This window comes from Pristiophorus japonicus, chromosome 18, assembly GCF_044704955.1.
Source record: "Pristiophorus japonicus isolate sPriJap1 chromosome 18, sPriJap1.hap1, whole genome shotgun sequence".
NCBI lineage: Eukaryota > Metazoa > Chordata > Chondrichthyes > Pristiophoridae > Pristiophorus > Pristiophorus japonicus.
This window is the reverse complement of record NC_091994.1, coordinates 16,210,854-16,235,073: the sequence shown is the minus strand read 5'-3', so window position 1 is coordinate 16,235,073 and position 24,220 is coordinate 16,210,854. Positions and strand designations below refer to the sequence as shown.

At 44.1% G+C, this 24,220-nt stretch overlaps 1 protein-coding gene across 1 annotated transcript in view; it reads left to right on the top strand.

Annotated features, from left to right (window-relative positions):
* LOC139229153 (interleukin-6 receptor subunit beta-like) overlaps positions 1-23,783 on the top strand; it is a 63,988-nt gene extending 40,205 nt beyond the window's left edge. The window contains exons 6-16 of the mRNA XM_070860815.1: positions 4,711-4,864; positions 5,920-6,002; positions 7,888-8,092; positions 10,253-10,438; positions 15,124-15,225; positions 17,464-17,610; positions 18,950-19,090; positions 21,256-21,352; positions 21,493-21,574; positions 23,139-23,334; positions 23,458-23,783. Of these exons, the coding sequence (XP_070716916.1) occupies positions 4,711-4,864; positions 5,920-6,002; positions 7,888-8,092; positions 10,253-10,438; positions 15,124-15,225; positions 17,464-17,610; positions 18,950-19,090; positions 21,256-21,352; positions 21,493-21,574; positions 23,139-23,334; positions 23,458-23,759 (1,695 nt within the window). The 3' untranslated portion in view covers positions 23,760-23,783. The remainder of the gene's footprint in view (positions 1-4,710; positions 4,865-5,919; positions 6,003-7,887; positions 8,093-10,252; positions 10,439-15,123; positions 15,226-17,463; positions 17,611-18,949; positions 19,091-21,255; positions 21,353-21,492; positions 21,575-23,138; positions 23,335-23,457) is intronic.
* The last annotated feature ends 437 nt before the right edge of the window (positions 23,784-24,220 follow it).

The following is a 24,220-nucleotide window of genomic DNA, read 5'->3' as shown; positions in this document are numbered from 1 at the left end:
GATAATATTCTGCCTTCCTGTTTTTGCCACCAAAGTGTATAACCTCACACTTATCTACATTATACTGCATCTGCCATGCATTAGCCCACTCACCTAACCTGTCCAAATCACCCTGCAGCCTCTTAGCATCCTCCTCACAGCTCACACTGCCACCCAGCTTAGTGTCATCTGCAAACTTGGAGATATTACATTCAGTTCCTTTGTCTAAATCATTAATGTATATTGTAAATAGCTGGGGTCCCAGCACTGAAGCTTGCGGTACCCCACTAATCACTGCATGCCATTCTGAAAAGGACCCGTTTATTCCTACTCTTTGCTTCCTGTCTGCCAACCAGTTCTCTATCCACGTCAATACATTACCCCCAATACCATGTGCTTTAATTTTTCACACTAATCTCTTGTGTGGGACCTTGTCAAAAGCCTTTTGAAAGTCCAAAAACACCACATCCACTCGTTCTCCCTTGTCCACTGTACTAGTTACATCCTCAAAAAATTCTAGATTTGTCAAACATGATTTCCCTTTCATAAATCCATGCTGAATCTACATTATCCAGACGGGATACAAGAGCCTTCGGAACTCAGTCTAAACTGGCATCGGACCCATCCAGTCTGTGTGGAGACCATCCATTCTGGCTTTGAGCACTTTCATGGTTCCATCCAAACTGGATTTTGCACATCTATGGAATTTGGTCCGAGCAGCTATTCAGAGTTGTGGGCTTTTAGTAATATATCAATTAGGAACAGTGCTGCACTTATCACTGTCCTCCATTTAGATTTGTGCCTGGGGGACAGCTAGTTCCACAGATGCATCCTTCCACGGTCCTGAGGGGAGATGCAGACTTTGTTGGAAGACAGCGTTTCCCACTTGACACAAATCTGGCAATTGTTTAGGTGTCTGTGCAATGATCCAACACTGGCAGAGCCTGATCTCGGAATCTGCCAGCTCTTCAAGTGCCTGTGGAAACAACACGCCAGCCCAGCCTCAAGCCATTATTCAATCACTGAAAATGGAGCAGAAGAACCAGCCAAAAGAGTTCTGAGGCACTGCGAAAATAGTTTTAAATTATGGAAACTGCACTGATTAGAATGTCGTTGCTTTCTGGCTGGTTGTTAGGTGTTTCATACTTAATCACTCCTTTGTGTTGCACTGTAGAGTTTTAAGCTGAGCTAAGTTGTGGCCCACATAGAAACCCGCATTAAAAGGAAATTATGTTGAATTCTGCTGGATCAGCAGCATCCTGACTATTGGAGGAAATTTGACGTTAATCCCGTGATTAGTGGCAGTATTGTGGAGGTCATAGGAAGTCGTATGGATATTGCAGGCCTTGTATTCTCTTGTAGTGTTGGTCAGACCTGTCGGACAAGTCTCTTACCTGCAATGCTGCGGACCAAGAGCTGGAATGTAGGATTAGGCTGGGTAGCTCTTAGTCGGCCGGCACGGACACACTGGGCCAAAATGGTCTCCTTCTGTGCTGTAAGTTTCTATGATTCTTGTGAGCCCCCTCCCCTTGTACTTTCAATCCGGTTGCTGTGAATTAAAGTCATTCGGTTTTTCAGATCCATCATCGCACTAAAGTGCTTTTATTCAAATTAAAATCAAAGTTCAAATTGATCAGGAAGGCTGCTGTCTTATAATGAACGAGAGACAAAAGTCAGTCAGAAAGTTCTTGAACACAACAACATGTGATTTGTGAAGTTATTTTGGACAGTGCGTCCCTGAGGTCATTCTATGGTTTAGTGCATCAGTGCAGCCTTCGGCCGCCTGAGGAAGAGAGTGTTCGAAGATCAGGCCCTCAAATCTGGCACCAAGCTTATGATCTACAGGGCTGTAGTGATACCCGCCCTCCTGTATAGCTCAGAGATGTGGACCATATACAGTAGACACCTCAAATCGCTGGAGAGAAACCACCAACGATGTCTCCGCAAGATCCTGCAAATCCCCTGGGAGGACAGATGCACCACCGTCAGTGTTCTCGGATCAGGCCAACATCCCCACCATCGAAGCACTGACCACACTTAACCAGCCCCGTTGGGTGGGCCACATTGTCTGCATGCCCAACACAAGACTCCCAAAGCAAGCGCTCTACTCGTTACTCCTGCACGGCAAGCGAGCCCCAGGTAGACAGAGGAAATGTTTCAAGGACAGCCTCAAAGTCTCCTTGATTAAGTGCAACATCCCAACCGACACCTGCGAGTCCCTGGCCAAAGACTGCCCTAAGTGGAGGAAGAGCATCCGGGAGGGCGCTGAGCACCTCAGGTCTCGTCGCCGAGAGCTTGCAGAAAACAAGCGCAGGCAGCAGAAAGAGCGTGCGGCAAACCGGACTCCCCAGCCACCCTTTCCTCCAACGACAGTCTATCCCACCTACGGGAGACTGTAATTCCCACATTGGACTGTACAGTCACCTGAGAACTCACTTTTAGAGTGGAAGCAAGTCTTCCTCGAATTTGAGGGACTGTCTATGATGATGATGACTACACTCTGTTTCAGAACTGTCAATTTTAATGCGTACAAATTTGAAATGAGGAAAGAGGTTAACATTTATTTTGAATAACATAAGAACATAAGAACATAAGAATTAGGAACAGGAGTAGGCCATCTAGCCCCTCGAGCCTGCTCCGCCATTCAACAAGATCATGGCTGATCTGGCCATGGACTCAGCTCCACTTACCCGCCCGCTCCCCATAACCCTTAATTCCCTTATTGGTTAAAAATCTATCTATCTGTGACTTGAATACATTCAATGAGCTAGCCTCAACTGCTTCCTTGGGCAGAGAATTCCACAGATTCACAACCCTCTGGGAGAAGAAATTCCTTCTCAACTCGGTTTTAAATTGGCTCCCCCGTATTTTGAGGCTGTGCCCCCTAGTTCTAGTCTCCCCTACCAGTGGAAACAACCTCTCTGCCTCTATCTTGTCTATCCCGTTCATTATTTTAAATGTTTCTATAAGATCACCCCTCATCCTTCTGAACTCCAACGAGTAAAGACCCAGTCTACTCAATCTATCATCATAAGGTAACCCCCTCATCTCCGGAATCAGCCTAGTGAATCGTCTCTGTACCCCTTCCAAAGCCAGTATATCCTTCCTTAAGTAAGGTGACCAAAACTGCACGCAGTACTCCAGGTGCGGCCTCACCAATACCCTATACAGTTGCAGCAGGACCTCCCTGCTTTTGTACTCCATCCCTCTCGCAATGAAGGCCAACATTCCATTCGCCTTCCTGATTACCTGCTGCACCTACAAACTAATTTTTTGGGATTCATATCAAAAGAGTTTCATGCACAAGGACCCCCAGGTCCCTCTGCACCTCAGCATGTTGTAATTTCTCCCCATTCAAATAATATTCCCTTTTACTGTTTTTTTCCCAAGGTGGATGACCTCACACTTTCCGACATTGTATTCCATCTGCCAAACCTTAGCCCATTCGCTTAACCTATCCAAATCTCTTTGCAGCCTCTCTGTGTCCTCTATACAACCCGCTTTCCCACTAATCTTTGTGTCATCTGCAATTTTTGTTACACTACACTCTGTCCCCTCTTCCAGGTCATCTATGTATATTGTAAACAGTTGTGGTCCCAGCACCAATCCCTGTGGCACAACACTAACCACCGATTTCCAACCCGAAAAGGACCCATTTATCCTGACTCTGCTTTCTGTTAGCCAGCCAATTCTCTATCCATGCTAATACATTTCCTCTGACTCCGCGTACCTCTACCTTCTGCAGTAACCTTTTGTGTGGCACCTTATCGAATGCCTTTTGGAAATCTAAATACACCACATCCATCGGTACACCTCTATCCACCATGCTCGTTATATCCTCAAAGAATTCCAGTGAATTAGTTAAACGTGATTTCCCCTTCATGAATCCATGCTTGATTGCACTATTCCTATCTAGATGTCCCGCTATTTCTTCCTTAATGATAGTTTCAAGCATTTTCCCCACTACAGATGTTAAACTAACCTGCCTTTTGTCTGCCCCCTTTTTTAAACAGAGGCGTTACAGAAATACAGAAACAGAAATACTCAGCAGGTCAGGCAGCATCTGTGAAGAGAGAAACAGAGTTAACCTTTCAGGTTGATGACCTTTCGTCAGAACATTTATTTTAGTTTGCCCTCATCCCTCTGAACCATTCACGTCCTGTGGCCAAGACAGTGGGCAGCCATCTTTTTACCAGGCTTCTGTCAGTGCTGATCATAACCAGCAGTTGATAACAATTGAATCCAAGGCAAGAGAGGTGTCTAGTCTGTACTCAATGTCTCCACATAGCAGCATGTGGGATAGATCCAGCACGTACTCCACCAACAAACAGTCAGACATTAATATTCTGATTGCCTTTTCTGTTGGGTTGAAATGTTCTAACATAACACTCCTCTAGTTATAAGAGTAGAGCCTTTGAGAATAAAATTATACTTTCACAGAAAAAAAAACTTTACAATCAGTATGATGTCTGATGTGAACAAAAAAGCCTCATTATGTAATTTGCAAAATGTTGACTGAAAGAGAAGATTTTCTCTCAGAATGTTCCTGGAGCCTCTGGAGAGGCTATGGCCTCCTCCCTCCCCAATGACCTTATTATGCTGGTGTGGGCAGTAAGCCAGTGAAAAATGCTTTAAGCCAGAAGCAGCACAATAAAATCCTGGCTGTTGTGACTCTAGAGTTTTAGCAGCACTTACGAGTTATTCTAAAGTCCTGTTTTTGTCCTTACACAGGTTCCTTTAACACCGATAAATAGCACATTCTTCAGACAGTGCAATCTCTCACCTTACACGGAGTACCAGCTAAAGATTCGTTGTAAGCAGAAAACCGACATGAGTCCATGGAGTGAATGGAGTAATGTGAAGACAGGCACTACATCAGAGTGTGGTACGTACAGGAACACTGCAAGCTGCTGCAGTGGTCTTAGTGCAGGGGCCCAGCCGGAAATCGGCACGGTTCCGGCCTGCAAGACCATCAGCAGGCCGGGGTCATTGGAGGGAGCAGCGTGCGGTGGCATATCACTGCAGGGAGCAGCGCGTGCTGCTGCAGGAGGGCGACGGCTACGAAGCCAGGTCGCTGATTGCAGTGCGGGCAGGCACAGCAGGAGGGACGAAGGAGCGGCAAGAGTCCATAGAGGGAAGTGACCGGGGCCCAGGAGAGGCGTGAATCTAGGGCCCAGAAGAGGCGAGGACCCAGGGGCAGCACAGGCCAACCCACACTGCGATATGTGTGTGCACTAGGTCTGTGCAGCAGAGCTAGTCTCCAGTTAGTCTTGGTTAATCCTTGCCACTGGACCAAGACTGAACTCTGTCAAGCCCGTGTGGTGGCTGGTGTGCAACGGCCACCACACGTTAAAAAAATCCAAGCACGGGCATCTTCCACCTTTCACGATGTAGTTCGGGATCTGGAATATTAGATCCCTCATTGAAACACCTGTGAACTCATTCCTTTTTTGGCGTGGAAGCAAGTCATCCTCGATACGAGGGACTGCCTATGATGATGACTTAATTCATAACCTTTGATTATAGATCACAACTGCCAAAACTGTCATGTTTTAATGATGTAATTTCCATTAACTATTTTTCTTGTACACTATCTTCATTAAATAACTTCATGACATCTGAGAGGTATAGAGGCTTGGTAAAGTCAGCCCATTGTCATTCAGTGCTGCTTTGAGATTCTTTCCCAATACTTCCCTTTGTGCATCTAGCTTTTTTTAAATGTGTAATCATCTTTCTTTAGTGCAGTGAATCTCATTCCAGTGCCCTTTTACAAGTGTGCATTGTTGTTTGTGTTCACAGCTTTCAAATTATTTTCAAATAATCTCAAAATGCAAGGCGCTAAATAATATTTTAACTAACTGCAGTTTGTATTTTTTGCTGTTTTTTTTTCTTTTTTGTTGTGCTTTGACTAATTTGCTCTGGCCTCTTTCTTGGTATTAGCTCCAGCTCAAAAACTACAGGTTTGGAGAAGTATAGAGGCCCTCGACCCAAATGGAACACGTAGGGTGCGACTTCTGTGGAAGGTATTCTTTAATGTTAACCAACGGAACAGAGATTTTCTCATTTCATGTCGGCAATATTACCTGACTGTCAGTCAAGTAATGTACGCATCTATGTCCGTTAGGTTTGTACAGCTGTTGCATTGTGGGTGGTTTAGCCAGTCACATGATGTTCACAAGACTCAATAAAACCCCAGTCAGTTGGGTCTAGGTCATCCACGATGAGGTATACAGTTGTGAGCCTGGTGGATGAACTGGTAATGTGTAGTGTGATTGTTAAACCTTTTTAATAAACCAACTAGTTCTTTATAGCAATGTGCTGCTATGAATTCTTAAGCAAAGAACCCATGATGCATTATGGCAACCTCTGCTGTTTTCACACTGTTGTGCATCGATACAAAAATATTTAAAAGACAAGCTTTAGGTGATGCTTTCACCTATGATTACATAGGATTACATAGGATATACGGCACAGAAACAGGCCATTCGGCCCAACCAGTCCACACCGGCGTTTATGCTCCACTTGAGCCTCCTCCCGTCTTTCCTCATCTAAATCTATCAGCTTAATCTTATATTCCCTTCTCCCTCATATGCGTGTCTAGCCTCCCCTTAAATGTATCTATACTATTCGCTTCAACCACTCCCTGTGGTAGCGAGTTCCACATTCTCGCCACTCTTTGGCTAAAGAAGTTGTAAAGATAATGTGACAAATTGTTTGCAAAGAAAAATTCAGCTCTCAAGTCCTGATAGGAAGTCGGCTTTGATTTAAAATATTATTCATAAGGCAACAAGAATACTACAACTTGAATTATTTTTCGCAAGCAAGCATGCAATGAATTCCACCGTTAGTCCTGTTGATGTGGTTTGTTTCAATTTGAGGGTCATTTCTAACTTTGCCACATGAGAAGTATTCCGGTAGAACAAATCGCCTGCCTGTTGGAGAACCTGTCTGATTTTTATCCATTGATTTCAGGTAATCTGCTCCATTAGGTTTACGGCCATGTAGTAAGGTTAAAAACTACCCCCTATTGTGCTTTTTACACATGTGATTTCAGGACATAAGTTTGAATACATTTAATTTATTACATGTAAATAAAGGTTTTTCTGCGTTTTGGGCTAGATTTTGACTTAACGTCTTATCCATTTAAGATTATGTGCAACCTTAAGTAATTATGATGCATTTTGAAGCTGTTCTACCACAATACTGCTTACCACTGCATGCTCTAGTCGGTCAATGGACCGAAGGCCCTCCTTCTGCGCTGTAAGATTCTGTGATACTAAAGAACCTGTAAATGCCACAAGTGAGGTAACACCTAAAGGTGGCTGTGAGGCAGAGTTTACAAGAGATAGATAAAGAAAAAGAAAGACTTGCATTTATATAGCGCCATTCACGACCACCGGATGTCTCAAAGCGTTTTACAGCCTATGAAGTACTGTTGGAGTGTAGTCACTGTTATAATGTGGGAAACACAGCAGCAAACGCTCACAAACAGCAATGTGATAATGACCAGATAATGTGATTTTTGTTATGTTGATTGAGGGATAACGATTGGCCAGAACACCGCTGCTCTTCTTCACAATAGTGCCATGGGATCTTTTATGTCCACCTGAGAGAGCGGACAGGGCCTCGGTTTAACATCTCATCCGACAGACGGCACCTCCGACAGTGCAGCACTGCCTTAGTATTGTACTGGAGTGTCAGCCTAGATTTTTGTGCTTAAGCCTCTGGAGTGGGTCTTCTGACTTAAAGACGAGTGTGCTACCCACTGAGCCACAGCTGACACTCAAGCAAACATTATTGCTGTCACATTTTATCTGTGCTATCAACTAGGAAAACCTACATTTAGTTTGTTGTAATCATATTTATTAAAACAGTAACCCCGCCCCCCCCTCAACATTTTTCTCACAGCCACTGAAAAAGAATGCTGCAAATGGAAAAATTTTGGGTTACAGGATCAGCCTGCATGAGCCAGAAATCCAAGCGTACAACACTTCGAACTTAGACTACAGCTTCCACCTACTTGATGGACACTACAGGATCTATGTATCTGCTTACAATTCAGTGGGGGAATCTCCAAAGGCTGATATTGTCATCCCTTCATCCAATGAAATAGGTAATCCAAATCACAAATATTTAGCACAGTTTTTCCATGCAATATTGGTTAGGTCTTTACAGAAGAAAATGGATTGTGCAGGATGAAATGGCATAAGAATTAAGTTCTAAATCTAAATTTGATATTGCACCGCTGGGTTGTATTGGATAGATATATCTAAGTTGCAGAACAACTGAGTAACAACAAGCAACAAAGTCCCAGGTTTATTCTAATGTTTGAATCACACGGTGGATAAATAATTAATACCCAAAGAGACTTCTAATCTGATTCCTGTTGGGCACTGTCATTTATTTTATCAATATGTTTCTTTAATCTAATAATCCGAGATTTACTGAAGAAATTAATAAGGAAATTCCAGCATTAAGGTTTAGGTGATGCTTGTATTTAATAAAAAGAAAATAAATACTTGCATTTATATAGCGCCTTTCACGTCCACCGGACATATCAAAAGCGCTTAACAGCCAATGAAGTACTTTTGAAATGTAGTCACTGTTATAATGTGGCAGTAAATTTGCACACAAGCAAGCTCCCACAATGTGATAATGACGAGATAATCTGTTTTTGTTATGTTGACTGAGTGATGAATATTGGCCAGGACACCAGGGATAACTCCCCCGCTCTTCTTCGAAATAGTGTCATGGGATCTTTTATAGCCACCTGAGAGGACAGACAGGGCCTCGGTTTAACATCTCATCCAAAAGACGGCACCTCCGATAGCACAGCACTCGCGTGTCAGCCTAGATGTATGTGCTCAAGTCCCTGGAGTGGGACTTGAACCCACAACCATTCTGACTCAGAGGCAAATGTGCTACCCACTGAGCCACAGCTGACCACCAACTGATGAGTGTCTGCCGTGTCTATGTTTCACGGATAGAGATTTGGCCAGAAGACAAAGTAAAGAGTAAACGGATGTTTTCCAAATTGGTGGGATGTGGCTAGTGGTCACCTCCAGGGATCTGTGCTGGAACCTCTTTTTTAAATTTTCTGTTGATGTAAATTATTTTCACATTCATAACAGGCATAAATCAAAGTCTGTGAATGATACCAAATTAGGGAATATGCCAAACTGTGAGGAAAAGATGCAGAAGGTTGCAGGAGGAAACAGTCAGGTTAGCAAAGTGAGCAGATCGTTAACAGATACTGTTTAATACGGAAAATTGCGAAGTAGTACATTGTTGCGGGGAAGGGGGAAACAATCGAGACAGTAAACCCTGCACAGTCAGATCCCTAACTGAGTGGAGGAATGGAGAGATCGAAGAATGCAGAAATATATATAAAATCTTTGATTCTTGGTTTTTATCGGGGCATTGAATATATAAGAATATAAGAAGTAGGAGCAGGAGTAGGCCATTCGGCCCTTCAAACCTGCTTCGCCATTCAACAAGAATACAGAAGCAATCAAGTAATGTTGAATTTCTGGATGGAATAGATTAGGCCTCAGTTTGGAGTAAAAGAAGGAAACACTTGCATTTATATAGCGCCTTTCACGACCACCGGATGTCTCAAAGCACTTTATAGCCAATTAAGTACTTTTGGAGTGTAGTCACTGTTGTAATTAGGAATATGACGTGAAGTTCTGGGCACTCCATTATAGGAACAGTATTAGAGTCACGGAAAGGGTATTGCAAAGATTCAGTAAAATGATCAGGAGTGAGAGATTATCACTATGACTCTCCAGTCCGTGTTGTGAAGTTTACCACAGAAACTTGCCCTTAGCACTGTGAATGGAGTTTACTTAGTGAACCTGTTCTGTTGAAGTATGGCTGTGATGCCAGAAAGCATTTTGTTTCTTATTTTATTGAAGGTGAGGCACCCTCTTTTCCATATTTTCTGTCAGATCTTTTACTGCCACCTGAGAGGGCAGACCTTGTTTTTTTGGCAATTTAGCCCCTTAAGTGTCACAATGCACCGTCCCAAATAGTCCTGGTAAGTAAGGAGCGTGTGCAAGAGTCAAACTTTAAACCAAAAAATGGAATTCTTTGTTCCCATTAGAGTAAATATTATGTGCTCCTGTCACACACTCTCACCCACCAGAAGCGCATATCAAGAAATTGAGAAGCAGTCCATAATTTTTCATCCATTAAAATTACCTTATTAGTAGATATGGCACTTTCTTGGGACAAAATAATCACTTCGACTTTCTTTATATTACCCGAGCAGAGTTTCCGTCACTATCCCATCTTTTTGCTTCTTCAAATGGCAACAGCAGCCTTCTGATGCAATGGGAACCTCCCAGCATGACAACAAGTGGTTATGTGGTCGAATGGTGTGTGGTGTCTGAGAAGATTGCTTGTAACATCAACTGGCAAAGTGTACCTGCCAATAAGACTAAAGCAATTGTACAAGGTAAGTAACTGAATGCTAGATTCTTGGGTGAATTTGATTAGCCTAATCATGGGTTTGTTAACACTTTTTTAACTGAGATACCTTGGTGAAGGACCATTCTACAGGTCACCACCAGGATTAGAGTACAAGACAATATACATTTAAAAGTATGGAGTGCATGTCCACAGATCCCTGAAGGTAGTAGGACAGGTAGATAAGGTGGTTAAGAAGGCATTCGGGATACTTGCCTTTATTAGCTGAGGTATAGAATATAAGAGCAGGGAGGTAATGCTCGGGCTGTATAAAACACTAGTCAGGCCACAGCTGGAGTACTGCGTGCAGTTCTGGTCACCACATTACAGGAAAGATGTGATTGCACTCGAGAGGGTACAGAGGAGATTTACAAGGATGTTGCCTGGACTGGAGAATTTTAGCTATGAGGAAAGATTAGATAGGCCAGGGTTGTTTTCTTTGGAACAGAGGAGGCTGAGGGGTGACCTAATTGAGATGTATAAAATTATGAGGGGCCAGGAGAGAGTGAATAGGAAAGACCTATTTCCTTTAGCAGAGGGGTCAATAACCAGAGGGCATAGATTTAAAGTAATTGGTAGAAGGTTTAGACGGGATTTGAGGAGACATTTTCTCACCCAGAGGGTGGTGGAGGTCAGGAACTCACTGCCTGAAAGGGCAGTAGAGGCAGAAACCCTCATAGCATTTGAATATGCATTTGAAGTGCTGTAGCCTACAAGGCTACGGACCAAGAGCTGGAAAGTGGGATTAGGCTGGATAGCTCTTTAACAGCCGGCACGGACACGATGGGCCGAATGGCCTCCTGTGCTGTAAATTTCTATGATTCGGTGAAGCAATGGTTAGAAGGTAGAATTGAGGGAGTGAAGTAGTTCAATAGCTTTAAAGTCCTAAAAGTTAGCGTATTACTGCAAAGTCGGTCTGTGGTGAGGTTAAACAGGGGACTTGTTACAATTTGGGCCAACTCCCAACACTTTTTTACTCATGCTGACCATAAAAGGCGGCTTCCAGGATTGATCCTCTCGTGGATTGACACTTAAGTCTATAGGTCAAGTGAATGGGATGAAGCATGCCTCAAGACTAACACACTTCACTTTTACCTGAACAGGTGGAGATCCACAAGGTACTTCTGATCCTTTATCATCCATTATCATCATAGGCAGTCCCTCGAAATTGAGGAAGACTTGCTTCCACTCTAAAAGTCTCTGTCACAGGTGGGACAGACAGTCGTTGAAGGAAAGGGTGGGTGGGGAGTCTGGTTTGCCGCACGCTCCTTCCGCTTCCTGCGCTTGGTTTCTGTATGCTCTCGACAACGAGACTCAAGGTACTCGGTGCCTTCCCGGATGCACTTCCTCCACTTAGGGCGGTCTTTGGCCAGGGACTCCCAGGTGTCAGTGGGGATGTTGCACATTATCAGGGAGGCTTTGAGGGTATCCTTGAAATGTTTCCTCTGCCCACCTGGGGCTCGCTTGCTGTGTAGGAGTTCCGAGTAGAGCGTTTGCTTTGGGAGTCTCGTGGCAGGCATGCGGACAATGTGGAACAATAGCGCATTGACAGACCATGTATGTCAGGATAAAGAAAGAAACTGCTTGCATTTACATAGTGCCTTTCATGATCATCGGGGCGTCCCAAAGCACGTCACAGGCACTGAAATACTTTCGAAGTGTTGTCACTATTGCAAAACAGGAAAATCCAGCTGCTAATTTGAAAACAGCAAGATCCCACAAACAACATGTTAAATAACCAGACAATATCTGGGTTTTTTTTTAAGTGATGCTGGATGAAGGATAAATGTTGGCTGGGATAACTCCCTAGCTCTTCAATTCTTGCCATGGGATATTTTACACCCACCCGAGAGGGTAGATATAGCTCCAGTTTAACATCACATCTGACGACAACATTCCCTTGCTGGTGCAGCACTCCCTCAGGGCTGAGCTGAAGCATCCGTCTAGATTATGAACTTCAGTCCCGAGTGCAGTTTGAACCAACAACCTTCTGACTCCGAGGCAAGATCGCTACCACTGATCCAAGGCTGTCACTACTCTACATGAGTTATAAATTATTTATTGTGGGAAATCTATATCCACAAAGCAAGTTAAGTCAGTAGACAAAATAGAGATACAAAATCTAACTTCATCATATTTTGAACTGTTTTGAGTCCAACATAGGAAATCATTAAAAAATTTTAGTTCCTTTCCAGGGACCTTTAGAAAGAAATAAAGACGTGCATTTATATAGTGCCTTGAACAACCACCAGACGTCTCAAAGCACTTTACAGCCAATGAAGTAGTTTTGGAGTGTAGTAATGTCACTGTTGTAATGTAGGATTCGCGGCAGCCAATTTGCGCACAGCAAGCTCCCACAAACAGCAATGTGATTATGACCAGGTAATTTGTTTTTGTTATGTTGATTGAGGGATAAATATTGGCCAAGACACCAGGGATAACTCCCCTGCTCTTCTTCGAAATTGTGCCCTGGGATATTTTGTGTCCACCTGAGAGAGCAGACGGGGCCTCGATTTAACGTCTCATCTGAAAGGCGGCACCTCTGACAGTGCAGCATTTCCTCAGCACTGCACTGGAGTGTTAGCCTAGATTTTTTGTGCTCAAGTCTCTCAAGTCTCCGTCTGACTTAGAGCCACTCGCTGACACTTTAATCTGACTCTTTTGATTGGCTTTTTAATGAAAGTGCACAAATTGGTGTTCAATTAGGCTTGTTTTCACATAGAAATACAATGGATTTTAGTGCCATTAAAGATGAGTAGCAAGGAATGCATCTCAAAATAAACATATCGTGTTACAGATTCTAACTTTGAGAAAACAACAGCAGGATACCTCCGATGGGACAGCTGTTACTAATAATGGCTCCTTATTGCAGCAAAGAACTGCCTGCATTGATCAATTAATAAACACAATGTTGTCCTGCCAGCACCTGTACTCTACACAGCAGCTGTGTGTTTGCTTCACCACATACTACAACAACAACAACAACTTGCATTCATATCACGCTTTTAACATGGCGAAACGTCCCAAATGATGTTCCGTCTAAGCTGCGCATGTGCAGCTGTGTAGTAAACTGCAGGGTCTCACGCGGGCCGCTCACGAGCTTTCACACTGGAAATATTGCGCATGCGCAGAAATTTAAAGGGACTGCGCATTGAAAGAAACAGGCTGCGCAGAACAAAGCACTGCTCACGGGGAGCATTTGTCCCAAGGAGCATTATCAAACAAAGTTTGCCACCGAGCCACATAACGAGATATTAGGACAGGTGATCAAAAGCTTGGTCAAAGAGGTAGTCTTTAAGGATAGTCTTAAAGGAGGTGAGGGAGGTAGCGAGGCGGAGAGGTTTAGGCAGGGAATTCGCGAGACCTCGGGGCCACGAGGGTGAAGGCACGGCCACCAATGGTTGCACGGTTAAAATCAGGGATGCGCAAGAGGGCAGAATAAGAGGAGCACAGTGATCTCGGAGGTTTGCAGGGCTGGAGGAGGTTACAGAGATAGGGAGGGGTGAAGCTGTGGAGGGATTTGAAAACAAGGATAAGAATTTTTAAATTGAGGTGTTGCTGGACCTGGAGCCAATGTAGGTCAGCAAGCACAGAGGTATTGGGTGAATGGGACTTGGAGAGTTAGGATATGGGCAGCTAGGAAGCTTAACATTGATCTAAATTTGAAGATAGAGATGGAACAACGGCTAACTGTAAATCATTTGACTCATCCCTAGGGAAAAATCTGAAAGCAATAGACCCTCCAAATTTTGTGACTGCCCTTTTATTCATTTATCATAGTTTTCATGATCAATAACCTACTGACCAGAGCTTTGAATTGATACTGTTTGAAGTAAATATAGTGGATCGATATAGAGAACTAGAAGGCAGCATTGTTGCATCGAGGGAACAGTAGGATAGTGGTAGGACTGCTTGGACTAGTGATCCAGGGACATGAGTTCAAATCCCACCATGGCAGCTGGGGAATTTAAATTTAGTCAATTAAATAAATCTGGAATAAAAAGCTAGTATCCGTAATGGTGACCATGTAACTACCGGATCGTCATAAAAACCCATCTGGTTCACTAATGCCCTTTAGGAAATCTGCCGTCCTTACCCGGTCTGGCCTATATGTGACCGCAGATCCACTGCAATGTGGTTGACTCTTTACTGCCCTCTGAAATAGCCTAGCTAGCCACTCAGTTGTCAAGAAGGCGGCTCACCACCACCTTCTCAAAGGCAATTAGGAAGGGCAATAAATGCCGACCTTGCCAGCGACGCCCACATCCTGTGAGTGAATAAAAAAGAAGATAAAGTACAATCGATGTCAAAATGATAATGTTGCCATATTGGATTGCGGATCGAATTGCGTTTCAAACCATTTGTTATTGAAATAACTATTAATAGAACAACATTTCTTCCACACAAATGGAACGGAACTTTCTTCCACAGAAAAGTGATGCTCAAAAATTGTTTGTTGTTGCTGATTTGTTGTCTGATGTTACCGCGGTAAATTAACTTCTTACTGAGTTAGTAAATTAACCACCTCTCAGTTAATATTACACATTGCGAAAAACTTTCAACCCAGCCAAATTGAGAACTTCTTTAGGAGAAAAATAGTACAGGATTGTTAAATGATGAGAGAGATTTTGTTGTATGAAAGCTATACTGAAATGCTGTGAATTTATTTTCCAGACAATATTGAGCAAATGCGCCTCTATAAGATTTTGGTTTACCCTCTCTTTGATGGTTTACCGGGCCTTCCAGCATCCACTCAGGCCTATTCAAAAGAAGGTGGTAAGTGCTATGAATAAAGTTTGCTTTTGTACACAACATCAGATTTAAAAATATCTAATTTGCTGTTTATAATCAGCAAGATAGTACAACAGGGAAGATTTACTCGGCGTAGAATGGATGAAAAATGATGATAAGCATGCCTGCCGTTTCCTGATGTACACCTCTCAGTGTTCGAGCATGCAAAAATCAGCCCTAATGTGACATATTAATATCCTGAATGCGTACTGAAGTAAGCTGCACAGCCACCAGCCTCGCTCAAGTTGCAATGCTCCATGTGTGACCTTAGACTGTTTTGGAGGGTCTGTCATCACATTTGAGCTGAATATAGTCCTCTGAGTAAATCCACACCGGCACACTTCCCAGCATGGGAGAACGATCGGGATTGAGCTCCCTGACTGATGAATCTTTCCCTCTCTCGTTAGAGGTCATCCAACTCCACATGGCCCACTGATTGAACCTTGCTGATCTTGGGTGACTTCTCTGTTCTACATTGAGCAGTGCAGTGAGATGAACATTTTTAACACTTCTGTTAGACAGCATTTGGCTTCCGAGCGGATCGGTCAAATTGGGATACTACAACAACAACTTGTATTTATATAGCACCTTTAATGGGGTGAAACGTCTCAAGGCGCTTCACAGGAGTATTATGACACAAAAAATTTGACAACGAGTCACATAAGGAGAAATTAGCACAGGTGACCAAAAGCTTGGTCAAAGAGGTATTTTTTAAGGAGCATTTTGAATGTGGAAAGAGAGTTAGAGAGGCGAGGAGTTCCAGAGCTTAGGGCCTAGGCACCAGAAGGCACGGCCACCAATGGTTGAACAATTATAATCAAGGATGCTCAAGAGGGCAGAATTAGAGGAACACAGACATCTCTGGGGGAGTTGTGGGGCTGGAGAAGATTACAGAGATAGGGAGGGGCAAGGCCATGGAGCGATTTGAAAACAAGGAATTTGAAATCGAGGCGTTGTTTAACCAGGAGCCAATGTAGGTCAGTGAGCACAGTGGTGATGGGTGAGTGGGACTTGGTGCGAGTTAAAACACTATCAATCACACGGTACAAATGATGATTCCCCTGACACACAGCCTTTTTATTTATTTGTTTGTGGGATGTGGGTGAGACATCCTGACGGCTCAATAATCCATTCTTGGTGCCTGATAGAAATTGAAAAACACAATTTTGTCTCTGACTGAAACAGAATTAACATACAAGGTATTGCTTGTCTTTCAAATAATCTGCCATTTGATTAATTTATAGAGCAAAATTCAGGCAGCCATTACAAATTTTTCAAACAAAGTGCTTCACATAACACAATTCTAAAACAATATAAAAATGTCTCACAGCGTGACAACTACTGTAGTCACATTTTAGGAAGAGGACAATTTGTTGGAGTTATTGCTCCCATTCAGTTTTTTTTAATTCATTCATCGGATGTGGACATCGCTGGCAAGGCCAGCATTTATTGCACATCCCTAATTGCCCTTGAGAAGGTGGTGGTAAGCCGCCTTCTTGAACCGCTGCAGTCCGTGTGGTGAAGGTACTCCCACAGTCCTGTTAGAGAGGGAGTTCCCGGATTTTGACCCAGCGACGATGAAGGAACAGCAATATATTTCCAAGTCAGGATGGTGTGTAACTTGGAGGGGAACATGGAGGTGATGGTGTTCCCATGCGCCTGCTCCCTTGTCCTTCTAGGTGGTAGAGGTCGCAGGTTTTGGAGGTGCTGCCGAAGAAGCCTTGATGAGTTGCTGCAGTGCATTTTGTAGATGGTACACACTGCAGACACGGTGCGCCAGTGGTGGAGGGAGTGAATGTTTAAAGTGATGGATGGGGTGCCAATCAAGCGGGCTGCTTTGTCCTGGATGATGTCGAGCTTTTTGAGTGTTGTTGAAGCTGCACTCATCCAGGCAAGTGGAGAGTATTCCATCACAGTCCTGACTTGGGCCTTGTAGATGGTGGAAAGGCTTTAGGGAGTCAGGAGGATGAGACACTCGCCCCAGTTTGCACATGTGAACCAGGCGAGCAGAGGATTAGGCTCAACTGTGATGCTCCCCATGGTCAGGTAGTCTTTTAGACATACACATGAAGAATGTCCACTTGGACAAGGTAACGTCCATGAAACAGTGCATCCACAAGGGTGAGGAAGGGAAGGGAAAGGAGAAAATTGGCAGATAAAGGTGAGAGAAAATAATTTTTAATGGTCCTGCTAGCTCTCACACTGGTGCCATTAATATTGCAGCCCCGCGATGCAGTCCTGCACTTCGATCTAAACAGATCTGGAAGACCAAAGTACAGATTGAGTGGGATGAGCTTCCAATTGATGATCGGAATGGCTTTATCAGGAACTACACAGTATTGTACACAAATAAGAATGGCAAGCTAAAATGTAAGTAAAAGCTACCATTTATGACTTTGATTCATTTAATTACGATTAAGATAACTTAATTGTTTTGACTCAGATTCAACAACTTACATTCATATAGTGCCTTTAATGTTATAAAAACATCCCAAGGTGCTTCACAGGAGCGATATCAAAAAACAAAATTTGAGGCCGAGCTATATAAGGAGATCTTAGGGCAGGCTTGTGAGGAAAGAGAGGTGGAGTGTTTGATAGGTGGAGATTGGAGGGACTGCCAGAGTTTCAGGCCTAGGCAGCTGAAGGCACGGCCCCCGATGGTGGAGTGATTAAAATCGGAGAGGTTCAAGAGGCCAGAATTGGTGGAGCGCCGAGATCTCGGAAATTGCCATTTTCACTGCCTCTGGCACATTTAATGAAAGATTGCGGTACTGGGACATCCTGAGAAAATGGTTGTTTTCGTGGCAATGTTGAGCTACTTTTAGTTTAGGGGTATAAGAGTACAAAAGTAAAAAAGTAATATTTATTCAAGGCAAGGTTTAGGCCACAGTTGGCGTACTGCGCACATTTTTTTTTTAAATGATGAAGAGTGTTGATAGTTTGATTAGGGAAAGACTATTTCCTGTGTTGTGGGCTCAACAATTTAAAATGTTCATGGACAATGAGGAGAGCGGTCAGGAGGAATTCCTTTACACAGCATGCAGTGCTTTACCACCGGGAATGGCTGAGGTGGAGAGAGTCGCATTTTTCAATGGAAATCTGGATGAAGCAGAGGAAAATACAAAGCTATTCGGAGAACACGCCAAGGGGAATAGTTTTAGATTGCTCTAGCAAAGAGCCAGCATGGACACAATGGGCCGAATGGCCTCTTTCTGGTCTGTAAGCTTGTACGGAGGCTGGCAGCCTGGGCGAGGGAGGCCCAAGGAACACTCCTGCTCCTCCTCGCCCAAAAGAAACCTTGTTTTCTTGAAATGTTAAAAGTAGACTTACCTAATTCAGGATTAGCCAGCTTTAGGGGCACGACATTGCCCTATAAATGAGATTTCCACTCCTCTGGGCCTCCGTACCTGTAGTCAGGCAAGTATAAATGATAGGGGGAGGGAAGGCATCGGTAAAGTGGCAAGATCACCCTCTGCCATCTTACGCCCATAAGATTAATCACTCGGTCAAAGAGAGCGAAAGACAGGCTGGTGCCTGCTGCCATCTTGGATTTAAAGAGACACCAAAGACATTTTTCACAATTGTTATACCTGCTTACAAAGCCATAATCCATCAGTTCTGCCTTCGTTTCCAGCCTAACCCATTTAATTAGCGGTTTGTCTGCAGAATTTCTTTGACTCCAACAGACGTATTTTGTTTCTCTTCTCAGCTGTTGTCGTAAATGGAAAGGAGTACCATTGCATCCTTGCTGGTCTTTCGGCAAACACCGAGTATGAGGTGACCATCATGGCCTCCACAGATGCAGGGAGCACCATTGGCTCCAATCTGGTCATTACTACCAAGACAATTGGTAAGAATTAGAACATGGATGCCCAGACCTCTGTGGTTTTGCACAGTTTAAAAGAAATAATGTACCATGTTTAGAACAATAAAAGCCAACAGATTTCATCAGCCTGATTTAAGTATTTTACGAAACAACACATTAATGAAGTGTTCCTGTTGCAAAATATCTTACTGGTTTTAATTGCCGCAGAATATGTCTTGCGTTTAATTTCTTGTTGGATAAATTAGTACACATGATGCAGTTTGCAGGGAACAGCGACAAAGATGAAATGACAATTTACTTCAAGAAAATTACAGTTGATGCAAATAAATTCGCTGGCGTGTAACCTAGTCTTGAGCAGTGACGCAAAACATGGAACATGTAGCCCTCTCTCTTGAGGATTGCATGTCTGTAACCTCGGCACCCCACCCTTCCTCACCCCGGTCTCTCAACCAGTGCCTGGCCTGGGAAGGAGCTAGAGGCAAAAAGGTTGAGGGCTGCAGTGACCTTGACTGCTACAGACAAAGTTGTGCTAGCTGTGAGAGTTGGTTGTAGGATCTTGTTGCAGGAGATGAGTAACTCGGTGACAGCCTCATTAGAGAAGCACAGTCTCCTTTTGCACTGCTCCTCAGGGAACGCCAGCTATGTTGTCCTGGGCCTATACGCTCCGTTAGGAGCTGAGGATTCTTGTGAGCAAGTCTCCCTCTATTTGGTCCCACTACAGCTGTAGCTCTAATTGCTGCTCCTCCTCCTCCTCATCATCATCATCCTCCTCTAGCCAGACTGCAATTGCCAGAAAAACATACAAGATCAAAAGGCTGTATTATCAGGCGCCCTTTAAGAATTGAGAACATTGCACAGACACTACAAGAACTTTTAAATCAGCTAAGTAGAAAAAACCCCACTATCGAATACAAGCAAAATTTCTCCCAAACCTTTGCAGTATATTAGCTGAGAACAGGTGAGGATCCCTTTAAATACCTCTGGAAAGTAACATTCGCGCCACACAAGTGCCAGGCAATGACCATCTCCAACAAACGAGAGTCTAACCACCGCCCCATGATATTCAGCAGCATCACCATCGCCGAATCCCCCACCAGCAACATCTTGGGGATCACCATTGACCAGAAACTTAACTGGACCAGCCACAAAAATACTGTGGCTACAAGAGCAGGTCAGAGGTTGGGTTTTCTGTGGTGAATGTCTCACCTCCTGACTCCCCCAAAGCCTTTCCTCCATCTACAAGGCACAAGTCAGGAGTGCGATGGAATACTCTCCACTTGTCTGGATGAGTGCATCGCCAGCAACACTCAAGAAGCTCAACACCATCCAGGACAAAGCAGCCTGCTTGGTTGGCCCCCCATCCACCACCTTCAACATTCACTCCCTCCATCATCTGGTTGGAGTGTGGCTGCAGTGTGTACCAACTACAAGATGCACTGCAGCAACTCACCAAGGCTTTTTCAGCAGCATCTCCCAAACCCGTGACCTGTACCACTTAGAAGGTCAAGGGCAGTGGGCGCATGTGAACACCATCACCTGCAAATTCCCCTCCAAGTCACACACCATCCTGACTTGGAAATATATTGCCGTTCCTTCATCGTCGCTGGGTCAAAATCCTGGAACTCCCTCCCTAACAGCACTGTGGGAGAACCTTCACCACACGGACTGCAGCGGTTCAAGAAGGCGGCTCACCACCACCTTCTCAAGGGCAATTAGGGATGGGCAATCAATGCCAGCCTTGCCAATGATGCCCACATCCCATGATGTGGCTGCTTCCCAATTTGTACCCGTGGATTGTGGGTGGGTTGGGGAACCAGCGGCACAAACCTCGGCAGAGACGAAAGCGTCATTCGGATCCTAACAATGGCATCCCACCCTGATTGTTACTTATTAATGAGGCTCCCCAGCCTGCTTCTGGTGGGAGCTCTAGCTGCCTATCCACCCGAAAATTGTAGACATAAACGGGGTGGCAGCGAGGACGAAAATCATCCCCGTTCACTTCTAGCCGAGGTGGTTTTGTTCTATTCATTCACAGGATGTTGGCTTCGCTGGCAAGGTCAGAGTTTATTGCAAATGCTGCTCAGTGTCATTGTAACTTGATGTGCAGGTTTTCAGGCACTAGTTTTGTACCATGGAAAGTTGCTCACTTTGTGCTTGACCTTAATAACTGTTACATTTCCAATTATCAGATGATGGAGAAATTGAAGCCTTCCTGATGGTCATCTTTTCATGCTCTCTGTTGATGGCACTGATTCTAATAGCAGCCTGTATCTCTCAATGGCACAGGTATATGGCAGAAATGTGTTTTGACCGGTAACAATGTTTGAACTACAGTACTAGCGAACAACAGAATATCGGTAGACAATTCTGGAGGCATCGTATTAAAGCGGCATTTTATTTTCTCCGTTTATCTCCTGAATCCGTAGAATTAAGAAACACTTCTGGCCCAACATTCCAGATCCTGCAAACAGCACTCTCGCTCAATGGATGCCAAAGCAATCATGGCAGGTAATTCTTGTCCAACTGATCATTCTTCACGGATGAGAGTGACTAGCTGTTTTATCTCGCGGAATAGCAGCCTTGAGGACTCCACGTGTAGACATCACTACATATAGAACAACACCCCTTAAGAAATCAGCACAATAGCTATAAGAATCCAGCTGTCCAGACAGTGCAGCTCAAGCAACTTACCACACACAGGATGAAGTCATTTCCTTGATACTGTTGCTTTTCACAGCTTCAGCTATAACCTTCACAATGGGGCTGTAGCAAAGAGCCAGCATAGATATGATGGGTCAGGTGGTTTCTAACTATGCTTCTATGGTTAAAATTTAGTTTGGGCAATTTTATGGGAAAGGTATTTAAGTGCAAATTGTTGCTGGTGATTGTTTAGGTAAAGACTGATGACTCAATTTTAAATCACCTACTCTAATGCTCACTATACTGCGTACAGTTCTGATCACCGCATTACAGGAAGGATGTGATTGCACTGGAGAGGGTGCAGAGGAGATATACGAGGATGTTGCCAGGACTGGAGAATTTTAGCTCTGAGGAAGGCTTGGATAGGCTGGGGTTGTTTCCTTTGGAACAGAGGAGGCTGAAGGGAGATTTAATTGAGGTGTATAAAATTATGAGGGGCTTGGATAGAGTGGATAGGAAGGACCTATTTCCCATAGCAGAGGGGTCAACAACCAGGTGGGTATAGATTTAAAGTAATTGATAGGAGGATTAGAGGGGAGTTGAGAACTTTTCTTCACCCAAAGGGTGGTGGGGGTCTGGAACTCACTGCCTGAAAGGGTGGTAGAGGCACAAAACTCTCACCACATTCAAAAAGTACTTGGCTGTGCACTTGAAATGTTGTAACCTACAGGGCTACGAACTGTTATGTCTATAATGTACTTATGAATGATTCCACAAGGCAATGTGTTGTACTCAAACTGTCGTGACTTTGGTCCTTTATTCCAAACTCCAGAGTGTCTCACAAGCATGGTGTGCAGCCTTTTATGCAGGGCCCTGCCACCAGGGCAGGAAACCCCTGGTCTCCACTAGTTGCGCCGTCTAGTGGTGCCAGCATGTATGTACACAGTGCAAACCTTATTGACAGTACATCAGGTAAATAAGTCTCCATCTTATGCAATCACGCAGTGACTACACATAGAGTACATCCATGGTCTGCATATACAACACGAACCAAGAGCTGGAAAGTGGGAATAGGCTGGATAGCTCTTTTTTTGGCCGACACAGACACGATAGGCTGTCTGGCCTCCTTTTGTGCCATAAATTTTTATGATTTCTATGATTCTATTGCCTCACATGCCGAGGAGATGATACTAGCATTGGGAGTTGTATTTATTATTTGTTCACAGGATGTGGGGGACTCTGACAGGGCCACATTTATTGCCCTGAGTGGCTGGTGTTGGGTCCTCTTGAACTATTGCACTCCTTGTCCTAGTGGTGCTCCCGCCATGTAGTTAAATAGGGAGTAGACGGCATTCGAGCAGAGATAAATGTTGCCAGATACATCACAGAGCAGCCACAGTTCTAACTCAAACCTACTTTTTTGTTTTAAAAGGATGTGAAAGACCTTCAAGGGAAGCAGAGTCCAAAGGCGCAGGTCCAGGTTGTCGACTGTAGGAGCCTGACCAAAGCCATCAGTAAGAGCAAATATTACTGGATACATGGGAACTATCCAAAGTCTGAGTTCAACACCTTAAATGAAGCTAACAGCAGCATCAGGCAATCCTTCCAGGGCTTCAGCTCCTGGCAAAGTGAGTCAGATCCACGGCAACTGGAACGTTACCATAACCTCCATCTTGCACCGGAGTATAGCAATGTGACCATAAATCAGTACAAGAAACAGGAGATGCCAACCTTTGCTGTTGTCTCATCAGACTCAACTCAACTGCAACATTACCAGAACCTCCATCTGGCACCGGAGTACCGCAATGTGACCATAAATCAATACAAGAAACACGAGAATTCAGCCTCTCCTATTGTGCCATCAGACTCGACCCAACCCCTTCTCACGTGCTTATCTCAAATGATCCCAAGTGAAGAGTACAACCGATTATCGATGTTTCACCGTATCCCAGACAACGGCCATGGTAACACTCTGCAGGAGTCAAATGGTACAGTAGATGAACAGGAACTGTTGCACAGTTTTCCACTTTTAATGAATTTAAATGTAGGTTAAAGTCCTAATATATTAAACATTATATTGCGATGCACAAGGCTGGAAGGGCCAAAGAGTCTTTTCTAGTCCGTATGTTTGTACAACAACAACAGCGTGTATTTATATCGTGCCTTTAACATAGTAAAACAGCCCAAGGTGCTTCACAGCAGCGATTATCAAACAGAATTTGATAGCAAGCCACATGAGGAGAGACCACTGTGCATCATTCTGAAATGTAGACCGTGATGAATTGGAAGCAAAATACTTGAACAAGCTTGCCCTATTGTCATCCTGGAATGACAAACCGTGTTAAATCGCAACGGCCCTGAAGTAAATGGGCTTCGGCCTCAATCGCAATAGTGGGCAGGAATTTCAGACAAACACACTGGTGTTCTGCGGACATTCAGCCAGGTGCGAATATGATGCTGAATGCAGAGATGGCAGCTGTGCACTTTTCGAATGGGCGTATATTAATATCTTCT